Here is a 12276-nt window from a genome sequence, read left to right as displayed (position 1 = left end):
ATCTCAGCCCGGCCTCGGCAGGAGGGGCACGGCCGGCGGATCGGGGCTTCCTATCCCCAACCCTTGCCACTCTGAATGGATGTCACCCGCTAGGGACACAGAGCCCCCCCCCGCCCGGGCTCCGGGGCCCCCTCCCGCCTCCACCACGGCCGCCAGCCGGTACCTGAGGCAGCGCGCGCGCCCCTCTGCACACGGCCCCGCCCGCCCCTCGGGGGGGGGAGTCAGGGCAGCTGGGCGGGGCACAGCGCGGCGCGAGGCGGGGGGCGTCACGTGACGCCGCGGCACGCGCCCTCCTTCCCGCCCGCCCTCCCCTCAGGCGTCCCCGGCACGTGAGCCGCACCCGGCGAGCGGGGGCGGAGGCGGGAGGGTGGAAGCCGTTCCCCGCGGCCCTTGATCCTCCTCGCTACCCGTAGGCGGGTGATGCCGCCCGGCGGTGTTGTTGATTGGTCAGAGGGGAAAAGGCGGGGATGGGGGGTGAAAAAAAAAAAGGGGTCTCCGCCGCGCAGGCGCAGTGGGGTGCGGAGCGGAGCCCAGCGAGCAGGCGGCGGGCGGCAGCGGCGAGGCGGCGGTTGGGCGGTTGCGCGCGCGCAAGATGGTGAGAGGAGCCCGCGCCGCCTGAGGGGGCGGGGGTCGGGCCCGGGCCGCGCCGGGCTGGGGAGAGCTCGGCCGCCTCCGCGGGTACGGGCGGGGTCCCGCCGCCCCTGCGCGGCTTGGGGCTTCCCCCGTTGCGGCGGGAGGGGCGGCGGGAGGCCGGTGTCCCCGCGCGGCCGGGCTCGGGGGGAGGTTTGAGGGGAGAGCAGGCGGAGGGGCGGGGGTGGGCGCCGCGCTCCCCGGCGCTGCCTGGGCTGTGAGGAGCTCCTGCGGCTCCCCCGCCGCCCCGCCGGGACAGGGCTGTCCCCGGGGGTTCTGCTGGGCGGCTGGGCGAGGGGGCAGGTGTTTCGGAGGGGAGCTGCGCTGCCGTCGGGCGGGATGGCTCTGGGGGTCCCGCGGGGTGGCGCGGGCTGGGGCTGGGGCTGGGGCCGGCCCGCGGCAGCTGCGCTGCTCGGCAGGTGCTGCCCGCCGCCTCTGCGCTCCCCCCGCCTCTCGCTTTGGCTTTCTGGGGCTCTCATTAAACTGGGGAGCCGGCTCAGCGCGGGCAGGTGGGCTGCGTCTCGCCGCCGTGCGTTCCGCAGCCGTCAGCGTGTAGGTCTCATACTTGTGTGGCCGCCCGAGAGTGAGCGAGACCGCTGCTTACTCAGCAGGGAGGCGGCAGGAAGCCGCCTTGGACTCTCGTCCCGAGCAGGCAGAGGGCTGTGAGGGAACGCTTCCCTCTTAAAAGAGCGTCTGATACGGAATGGAACTGCAGCTCTGAATTCCAGCCTTCAGGTGGTTCATTTTTTTTCTAGCTAGAGACCCCCTGAAATAACGAGGGTGGGTGTTGATAGTGTCTGTGGACCCAAGGGAGCCGGGAACAGTCACTGAAGCATCGGGCAAACAAGGAAAACAGCGCAGGCTGCACGCACAGTGCCTGACCTGTCCTGTCACCGCAGAGCCTGGCTGCCTCTCCAGCTGCTGAAAGGAAGCAGAGCCACGAGGCTTCGTGCCAGGGTTTGGTCACGGTGGAGATCTCTTTGGGAGTAACAACAAACACAGGGTATTTGCAAGGTGATTTTGGAAGCAGAGAGGGAGAAACACTGCTCTGCTTTTTGAGGAGAATCTCACAAACGAGCCAGTGTTGAACATGAGGAGACAGAACCCAGAGTTTATATATTTGTAGGCAGTGATTTGTCTCAATGGAACAGCTTGTTAGTGAAGCTTGGAATAAGTAGTCTTGCAACTATTTTCTAAATTTGCTTTTAAAGAAGTCTTAAAATACAGCTGTTCTGGTACAAAAGCCTTGATGCCTCAGGAACTGACAAACACAGTAATGTGAATGAGCTGGAGCTGCAAAATAAACTTGCTTCTTCTAGCTGGCTTGTCCCTCTCAGCCGTGGTGGTGGAGGTTGTGAGTGTAAAATGCTGCTCGGGAAGTTGCAGTGGTTGGCTTGGTACAGTTTGAAAACTCAATGTGTAATGGAAGATAACCTGCATGGCTGCTTGTGAAATAATCATTTCCTTCCCCATCTTCAGTGCAGTGACTAATATGCTATCTGGACACTTCTGAGAAGTTGGAGTTAGTGATCTAGAAACACTTGGGGGAAAGGATATGTGATTTATGATGAAAATCTGTTTAAATATCAGAAGCTCAGTTAATGCCTTTGTGGGTAAAAATAAACAGGCACCTGTGATTACTGCCTCTGTTCTGAAACACTAGTGGTAGCTCCTGTTATCTTAAATGCTTAAATTAGCCAGTTTACCGCTGCTCTGTAGGACTTGTTTTGGCAAGTGAACTGTAAAATTTGTTTACTACTTAGAGGTGTGAGAATAATTCCACTTCAGGAAGAGCTAATAGAATACTTACAGCTAACTGTGGCTTTGAGGAGGGATGATAAAAGGGATAGTGTTCCATTGATAGGTATAAGGGCTTTTTAGTTGTTTTTAAAACCTCCTTTCTTTTCTGGTGTGTGTGTATGGACTTTAGCAGAGTTTGAGTACATGTGTGATGTGGGGTTTTTTTTCTGGTTTACTAGAAAGATTTATCTTTCCCTCCCCTCTGCCATTTCCCATTTTGCAGAGTGAGTCTCTGGTGGTTTGTGATGTTGCTGAAGACCTGGTGGAGAAACTGAGAAAATTCCGGTTTCGTAAAGAAACCAACAATGCTGCCATTATAAGTAAGTTCTAAAACATGTCTGACAAATTGCAAGGCCTTGCAGAAAATCTTTCCTCCTTTCCTATGTAATGCTGCTGCTGTGGCAGGTAAATGTGAGCCAGGAGGCTGTTTCTGGTATGAACTTCAGCACTTCTAATCCCACCTGTAATTTTAACAGTGAAGCAATGCTGTTCTTATGATACAAAGCTTCATCTGCTCTTGAGTGTTTAGACTTAATTGCAGCTCAGAGCCTTACCACTGCTGGTAAAATGATAGTTAAAAAAAAGTCAAGGCACAGTCATTTTGAGTTTGTAAGTTTTGTAGCCTTTAAATAGGGGAGTTTGGTGTTCCTGTCTTTGAAAATTGAGAAAAGTGTATTGCAGTGGACAGCACTTGGACTGTGCCTTCTCCTGGCTTCAGTGACTTTGTGAAGTCATGAGAGAGACTGAAGCAGCATAATGGAAGCACAAGGAATATACTTGTGAGGAAATGTTTAAAAGCTTTGTGCATACGTTGTGTACATTGATTGGAATAAAACCCCAAACCCATTGATCTGTGTCTTGTTTTGATTTGTAGTGAAAATCGACAAGGATAAGCAGCTGGTGGTGCTGGATGAGGAGCATGAGGTTTGTTAAATGAATTGTAAATAAGAGTATCTTCAGCCTGCAATGTATTGTTGTCTCTAAGGTACTGCCTTAGTTTCAAATTGTTATCAAACTCTTAATCTAATTTGGGTCATGAGCTTATTTAAATGCATGGTCACTCTGCATGTAAAGCGCAGCACTATTAATAGTGGAATTATGCAGAAGCAATTGAGTTGACTAATTAATTGCACCAAAAAGAGTTGGTTTAAAGCTGTTAATGATACAGCTGTGTACAATGCATCTTCGGCACCTGCTGGCTTTTTGGAGGAGATTGCTGCTGTGTTTCCATGTAGATCTGCATATTTGACTCTGAGCTGATCTGCTATCAATTAGAAGCTAGGATTGCTAATCCTCTGCAGACTCTAAATTTGATAGGTGGCATAACAAGGTCAGCCCAGTGTGCAGGGCTCTTTAATGGTACATAGAGCAAAACTTAAATCCTTCCCAAGGATTTGGGCATTGACTGTAGTTTTATTCCCTAGAATGTAGAAGTTAATGTAACAAATGGAATGGGGACTCTCTTTTCTGCATGCTCAAGGAGGAAGAACTAAACTTTTCAAGAGTAGCTGATTTTAACATGCTTTTTGGTGTGTGCTTGCTTAATTCTGTTTAGTAGTAGAGTTAGAAAAGCATGGTAGCTGCCAGCATATCCAACTGGAGCCAGACATGTTTTCTAAGCTCATTATGCCTAAAATAGGGATGATTATTCATGCTACCATTAATTCTGTGTTTAGTCATTGGAATCTGTTAGCACACAAGTTTTCCTAAACCACTCTAGTAATTTGTGAGATTGTTCTCAGTTCAGCTGTAGATGTACATCTGACTTAGAGCTGTTTCTGCTTTAGCCTTCACAGTATTGCCTTCAAGTGTGAGATGGTTTGTTCAAATATTCCTTGTGTTTAATGTCACCAGGGTATTTCTCCTGATGAGCTAAAAGATGAGCTGCCCGAGAGACAACCTCGATATCCTTCTCGCTGCTGGTGTTTGTTCTTACTCCTGGAAGCTGTTCCAAATGCTCACAGTTGGACTTCACCTTTTTAGGCCAATACTTGCCTGTTGTGTGACTTTACAGATACTTTATTTGTGAGAGAACCTAGGGATCAGTTCTCACAGTGCAATGAGCAGTTGTCCTGCTTGTTGAAAAAATTACTGCCCTGTTTAAGCTTTTCCTGAGATTTCATTTCCTTTTAGACTATATCATGTTTGGGGAAGTAAAGTGAAGCCACAATGTTGTTAATGTAAAGGAGTAAAATGTACCAACACTGTATGTGGCTGCTTCTAAATATGGAAAAGGGCCTGTGTAACTTAGGGTCTGTTTTGGTCCTTTCTCAGCATGTGGCCCTCACTGTCTTGCTGCAGTTACTGGTTCTGGGGGTGGTATAGATGTGATCTAGGGAAGAATCCCTGTATTTAAAAAGGAGAGAGGGGAAGTAAATTGTTCTTTAGGTGAAATAAGAGGGGTACTCAAAAGCTGCCATTCCCAATCTTCCCTTTTGTGACCCTAGTGCAGTAGGAGGCTGTAAAGCAGGAGTGCTAGTTGGAACTTCAGTTCAGCAAAACATCTGCAACAGTGAAGTGCAGGTGTCTCTTAAGCCAGAAAGATTTTGGTGGGAGTGGAGTTGGACTTGATGATCCTTATGGGTCCCTTCCAACTCAGGAGATTCTATGAATCTTTGTGATGAAAAGGTGATGTTTCAGCTGAGCTGTCACACCCAGCTGTGGTAGAGGTTGGTAGACCCAAGGGGTTGGTTCTGAAAGTCAAATATGGAAGTGAAAACAGGGAAAGAGTGAGACTTAGTAAATCTAAAGTATCTTCTACAATGCAAGATTTATTTGTGGCTGCATAAACCTCTGATAACTGAGGATTAGATCATAACAACATCACTGATTTCTTTGCTTCTTTAACCTCAGAAAAAACATTTATTGTGTATAGTTACAAGTATCAGCACGATGATGGAAGAGTTTCTTATCCCTTGTGCTTTATCTTCTCCAGTCCAGTTGGTGAGTGAACATTGTGAATGGTAGCTAGCATGTGCTATAAATATGGGAATGTTCTTTGCTGTGGAAGCTGACATGAATGTTTAATGCTCAAATAGCACTTCAGATGCTTCTGGATAGATTTGCTTATGCCACTATAAAGCTGTGGCATTATCTGGACACCTTCTTTGGCAGAGAGGAATCTAGTGTATTAGCTCTGTCCTTGCCATCAGCTTGTGACAAACGTCAACACTCCCTAGTTGCTGGAGGCTTTCCCTGCTCTGGGGTTTATGTTTAGAGCACTTAGGAAGTATGATAAAGAGATTCTGTTTGTGAAAGTTGAACAGAAGTGTTAGCTTCCTGCACAGCTGGCCAAAAGGTGTATCTTTCTGAATGTGCCTGCCCACCATGTCTCAGTGGCGTGCTCAGAAACACCCTCCTGTAAAGGAAAGGGGTCTGGAGCACTCTGCACCTATTCCTGTAGGCTCAACCAAATGTGTTTCCTGTCACCCTCTTCAGATCGTAGGGAATCCTCAAAATGCACTTAGGTAAGGCTTAGGAAGTGATGGAGGAGCAGGCTGGAAGGTGCCACCTCTGTTCTGATCCCCTCTGCCCATCTTGCTAGCAAGGGTCTTAGTGAAGGGTGGGGAGAAATTCCTCTCCTGCTCAGAGAGGCATGGGAACCCATATCTACCCATGGAAGGGTTAGGATGGGGTTAGAGAGGAGGGATTTCCGGGGGGCTGTGTGCAATGGGCAGTGAGTCTGGCCTCCAGACAGTGCTGTGAAGGTCTAAAGGGCTGTCACAACTCCAAGTGAAAAGGAGGAATAAGGACTCCATCACCCAGATCTGGGCAGGTGAAAGTGCTGGGTGAACAGGCATGTTCAGGGAGAATGGCTGAGACCATCTCAAGTTTATGCAGAGCACTGGTTACCTCTGTTGGTATCACAGCAACCCTCACCATAAATATACCTGCACAGGGAGCTGTGTGATTTTTGTTAGAAGGCAAATAACCTGACTTGATTTGGACTGGGAGCTGAATTGCCTCTGTGGTTTCCATCTGTGTTCTGAGTTGTAATAGGGTAGCTTGCTGGTATTACTGGATTATCCTTGTTATCCTCTAGAAGAAGATAAACTGACAGCATTGTTTTACCCTCCATTGCTCAGAACTACAATAGCTAGGTAGGCAAAACTGTTTAGCAACTAGCAAGCATATTCTTCTGTGGTTGCCTGCAAATCTTTGTATGAATGTGCTGGGTGTTACTCCTCTTCTGGAAGGTTAGATATTTCCTGAGTTAGAACAGCAGTAACAAACTTCCTGGGAGACCTTGAAATAGCAAAGCAGGCAGACTTGTGCTACTCGATGGGGAGAGAGGTCAGACAACGTTCTTCATGGTTGGTAAGATTTTAAAGTACACTCCAATCTAGAAACTTCTTAACAAAAGCCCTTTTTTCTTGAGGATTTCTGCAGACATGAGTTAGTGGTTAGACTGATAGTGGAGTCAGAAACAATGAGCCATTAGCTGTGACTTTAAACAGCAGTTAACTTCAACTGGGACTGAAGTTGCTCTGTGTTTGGGACTGGGGGTAGGGACTCATTTGGAGCTACCAATTCATTTGGGGAGAGATTAGGAGAAAGAATGACAAATTCAGACTGGCTTGGCTTGTTCTCAGTTTCACTCCAGCTCCAAGGTACATGCTGTAAAGATCTGTGTAAGCAGCAAAGACACAGAGATCTTGCAGAAATAGCAAGGGGCAGAGAGGTGAATGTGATCAGCACGCTGCTGTAGTGGTGGGAGGTTCTGTGTTGTTGGCTGATGTGATTCAAGTTTGCAACACTGGATGTTGGCTCTAAGCAGAAAGAGGTGCATGTTGAAACCACCAGTTCAAGCTGCACAACTATTACTTCTGGAAGTGCTTTTCAGGTACTAGATAAGAGAGTAAGAACAAAGGTGATAATGTACATAAAGAAATAGGTCGCTTTTCTGAATGGAGACTTCAGCTTTCAGTTTGGATTCTTATTTTTTTAAAAAGTCTTATTTTTGAAGTGTTGCAGTCAAAATAACTAAACAAATCCTCTTTTTTTTTTTTCCCACACAACTACAGGATGTAAGCCTGAACAGCAGATGATGTATGCTGGAAGCAAGAATAAGCTTGTACAGACAGCTGAACTCACTAAGGTATAATTCACTAGTTGAAATAACTGTCTCTTCCTTAAATACTGGGTTGCAGAAGCTGTTTTGTTGTGCTTGCATCAATTGCAGGAAGGGTGCAGTGGGCAGATTCTGGTTTAGGAAGGCTGAAGAGAGGGATCCATATAGAGATTTCTGGAGTTTTAGGATACAAGGAGAACAGTGTTCTCTAAATTACCATCAGTAGGATGGATGTCTTTACTTTGGGGAATGAATTTATTGGTGGGAAGAATCGACTGAAGTCTTGTTGAGCAGACTAGTGTTGCTGCATGGTGGTGTATGATTGCAGAATGTGGCCTTCAGACTAAGTAATGTATGTGCCAAATGCTGAACAATTCTAAATCTTCCTGTGTTTGCTTCCTCCTTGAGACTAGAAGAAGTTGGTGCATTCACTAGGCACCAGTTGGGGGAAAAAAGTTGTCATTTTGGAGACCTTTGAAATATCTGCTTAATTGGCACTTAAATTTCTTAAAGGCTTAGTTTCAACCAGTAAAGCTAAAATAGCCACTGGTTTTATTTGGAAGGTACCTTAAAGCCCCCCAGTGCCACCCCTGCCATGGGCAGGGACATCCCCCACCAGTCCAGGGTGCCCAAAGCCCCATCCAACCTGGCCTTGAACTCTGCCAGGCATCCAGTAGCAGCCCCAGCTTCTCTGGGCAGCCTGTGCCAGGGCCTCCCCCCCGGTCCCCAGGAACTTCCCCATTCCTGAGAGCACCATTCCCTTTTGGTCTTCCTTATTCTGAGTACTCTTACTGGCCTGACACACTTTTTCACTGGGATGTTAGAGAACTGTGAACTTCTACCTCTTCGAGCTGTAAGAAAGGACCTCTCTGTTTTAATTTAGACATCAAGTTGACAAGAGTAAATAGGAGGAAAGCAGAAGATAAGATGGTGGAAGCAATCAGTACAGCCCCAAGAAATCTGTTTTGAGGTCTGTTCAATCTGCATCTTAGAGGCCTGAGCACTCTAGAATCTTTGTCAGGAAGGAAGAATTCCTTGGGGAAGGCAGTTTGCAGTAAGCGTGGAAGAAGAGTTGATGAGAAAGTGAAAGCCTGTGTAATGTCTTGGAGTTACTATCGCCTGTCAAGTAGGAGAAATTCAGTCTGAAATGAAATGAAAGCCTAGGTGTGGACATAGAGTTCCTTGTTCATCTTCTGAAGCTGGAGAAGACAGCCTGTCTCCAGTTCAGGTTGCTTACTCGCTCTTCAGATGTGCTTTATTCTTGCCACTCACTGAGCTGTTTCGGTTTAGCTTGTGCTGTGACTTCCTCCTGGTGCATTTTCTGCATGTGACTCAACTGAGTCTTTTTTTTTTTTTATAAGCAGCTTGTGTATTAGCTTGGCTTCTGCTAAGCTGTTCTGTTCTTATCACGCTGGCTTTCTGCTTTTCCCTGGAAAATTTTTACTTGAAAAAGAAAAATGAAGATTAGTTGGTAGTAGTGAATCGCTGTCTGGATACAAGCAGCAGAATCCAGAGGTGGGAGGTGAGGAAGGAAAGATACAAAACTTAAAGAATTGTTTTCTGAAGATTAAAATGCTGAAATGTCTGAGGACAACACTAAATAGGAAGTTCATTCCAAAGAGTGGTTTCACTGAGAAGCTTGTTCTGTGGGTCTTACTAAATCTGTTCTGTTGGCCTGTGGATTTGTAAAATTTACCCAGCTTCTGATCAGATGATCATTTGTGGGCATCTCAGAGACTGTGGTCAGCAATACAGAATTAACTTAGTCCCTCTTCAAGGGTTTTTAAAAAAACCCAAGAGTTACTTGCCCATATGGAATGCAAAGAATATGTTCTCTTTGGTCTTGTCTTCTGGCTCAAGGCTATGTTAAGGGCTTGTTTGAGGCTTCTGCAATGCTTTGGGTTGGGGATTATTAATTATTAATTTTTTTGGCAAGTTTTCTATTCTGAAGTATCCCAGGCATGTTGCTCTTCATTTGTAAGAAACAAGCCACCAGATGCTATGAATTTGCTTCAGTTCAAAGGAATAACTGTCTTGGGCTGGGAAAACTTCTTGAACTTCAGGCTTAATTCAGCCCAGGGTTTAAATTAATTTGTATTCAAATAGATGATCTTCTTGCTGAGATCATGCACATGAGGTGGTGCTGATTTAGGAGTAACTTTAAAATGTACCTGTGCTGTTCTCTTTATTCAAGAAGAATGAAGTCTAGAAATAGGAGTTAGGGAGTTCTTTCTTGACCAAGTTAGTAACAGTCCTCACCACTTCAGTCTTGTGCATTTTCCAGTGGTGTTTCTTTAGACTATGATCATTTCAGGGTCTAGGTTGGATACTGGGTTGTTACAGCTCAGATTACTTGTATTGAAAGGTATTGACTGCATTGTATGCTTACCTTTGCAAGTACTGTCAGCTCAAGAATTCATGCACTGCAATTTTATTTAGGTATTTGAAATAAGAAATACAGAAGACCTAACTGAAGAATGGCTGCGTGAGAAACTGGGCTTCTTCCATTAAGAAAACCTCTGTGACAAGTATTTATGTACCATCCTGATAATACTGGAACCAGACATGAATACTTACATCTGAAAGAATGCACTGTATTTACATCTGTTTCCTGCAGTATATCTCTTGTGCAAAGTTTGTGCAAAGAATAGCAGGTCTGTCTCCTCGAAGTAACAAATCTTTGCAGGTGTTTCCTTATTTGTACCTGTTGAAAAGGGAATACTCCTCTGCAGGGACTCCTTTTGCACTCTTGTGACTAATATTTCTATAACTAAATTAGTTCAGTTCTGGATTTATAACTATGAACATAATTTGGAAGCTGATGCTAACTTTTTCTGAGCTACAAATGCATCCTTATGACATATACTAGCCATTTATATGCAGAAATAACGTACTGTCACTTACTCCTCAGACTTTTTGACTTAAACATCTTCTCAACTTTGAAAACTGCTCCCTGGAAGCACTTAGTATTACAAAGACAAACCCCTTGCACAGCAGATCTATTCATTTATCTTCCCATCAAGTCCGTGTGAACTTCCTCAAATTCTTAAAACTAATCTTTGTCATTCCAGTAATTCCTCAGATGACTGAGTCAGTCTTACTAAATTTCAGGGCAAAGCTTTGACTGTCTGTTCTCATGCTAATACAGTCTTACAGGAACTAGATGATAACTAAGGGCTGAATTACAACTCTGGTTACTCGTACCAGGTGTCTTGCGTATATAACTTACTACACTGTTAAGAAGTTTACCTCTGCTCACTTCCTGTTATATGAACACCTGTTAATACTGTGTGCCTTTAATTTGTTAGCTTTAAAAAGACTTGAGAATTTTACACTGCCACTTACTACAAATTTGGTAAAAAAACTTTGTTAAAGAATCCACGTGACACTTTTTCCTAGTGCCTGGTGTTGCAGTTGACATCTCTTTAAAAACAAGAGGCTAACCTCCTTTTCTTTGAAATGCCAGTCACCTGCTCCATTTGTAGGAGTCAAGAGGTTAAAGCTTTTCATGATGATGAATGATTTATATCTTTTGTTATAAAAGTTGGCCACACATAGCTTTTGAATACTTTAATTAGTCTTTAACTTTCTTAACTGTTCGTTGGTCAAAATTACATTCCAGATGAAGCTTTTGCATAAGTGATAATTTGATTTTTTCAGTTACTTACAGTTCATCTCTTTGAAACAGCAAATATTCTAATGTGAAAAATAGTATTTAACTTTTATAAATGACCAGTCTTTTTACAGGTCTGTTTTATATTGACTAGAGTAGTTGTCTGATAAGGGACGTGTTCAGCCCATGCAGTGGCAAAGGGAGTGCTCATTGATGGTATCTCATTATCTTACCCATGAGTGTTTGCTGTGCTGCTGAATAAGTATCTGCGTAAGAGCAGCTTCCTGTTGATAACGTACCTTAAAATGCAGCTGCCCTAACAAGGAGGAATGCAGTGTTAAATTTGGAGGCCAGTATTTCATGCTGTGAAACCTTTGCTGAAAGGAGGTTTGTGTTTCATTTGTAAACATACGTTGTGTTAGAGGAATTAGTGTTTTAACACTAAGATCACAAGGAATTCATTTGCAAAGGTCCTCAGTGTTGGTGAATCTCTTCTTAGTTTGATGTTACTGCTCATTTATTTGTATACAAATCTGTCTTGAGAGGAGCATTTCAGAATATATGTTAGAATGATCCAATTAAATTGATCTCTCAGTGTGGGGAAGAAATGTTTGTAATTAAAATTAAATTTCTATGTTAACGTAGTGAACTGGAAAAATCAATTTAATTTCCCTGGACAAAAAAAACCCCTTTGGATTATGAAACTATTGCTTGATTGTTCTGTACCACAGATCAATAAAAACAATGTCTTTTGTGACAAATGATGCATAAATAAGACTTTGGCCTAAAGAACGGTTTCATTCTAAGCATCAGTCTTGAAACAGTGTGGATCGTGTTTTGTTGGTGTTGTGCTAGAGGTAAGGTGTGTCAGAGTACAGCCTGGGTCAGAGGGAAGCTGCCACTTGTAAAGCTCAGCTTGATTTGTGGTGGGGAGAAACTGGATAACTAATCTTTGTCACTGTACTTTGTACACTGGTGGGCTGCCAGCATCCAGCTGCTGCTTGCACAGGTCTTGACAGAAATAGCTGTAAAAAGGGCCTGCCTGTCTCAGGAGGACAGGGGAGGAGCTGCTGCAGTCAGATGGTTGCCTTTGATTTGTCATCTCTGGATCACTCCACCTTCTGCCAAGAAAATACTTGTGGCTGTATCTTCAGGCTGAGTT

At 45.0% G+C, this 12276-nt stretch overlaps 1 protein-coding gene across 1 annotated transcript; it reads left to right on the top strand.

The window, feature by feature from the left end:
• The first annotated feature begins 528 nt into the window (after positions 1 to 528).
• On the top strand, positions 529 to 10159 carry GMFB (glia maturation factor beta). The gene is given in 7 exon segments (XM_084270546.1): positions 529 to 595; positions 2654 to 2750; positions 3305 to 3354; positions 4285 to 4335; positions 5286 to 5373; positions 7455 to 7528; positions 9941 to 10159. Coding segments are annotated over 7 exon segments (435 nt in total). The 5' UTR covers positions 529 to 592; the 3' UTR covers positions 10013 to 10159.
• The last annotated feature ends 2117 nt before the right edge of the window (positions 10160 to 12276 follow it).

Source organism: Gallinula chloropus (genome assembly GCF_964237585.1).
Source record: "Gallinula chloropus genome assembly, chromosome: 14".
Lineage (NCBI taxonomy): Eukaryota > Metazoa > Chordata > Aves > Gruiformes > Rallidae > Gallinula > Gallinula chloropus.
This window is presented reverse-complemented; position numbering and strand designations above follow the sequence as displayed.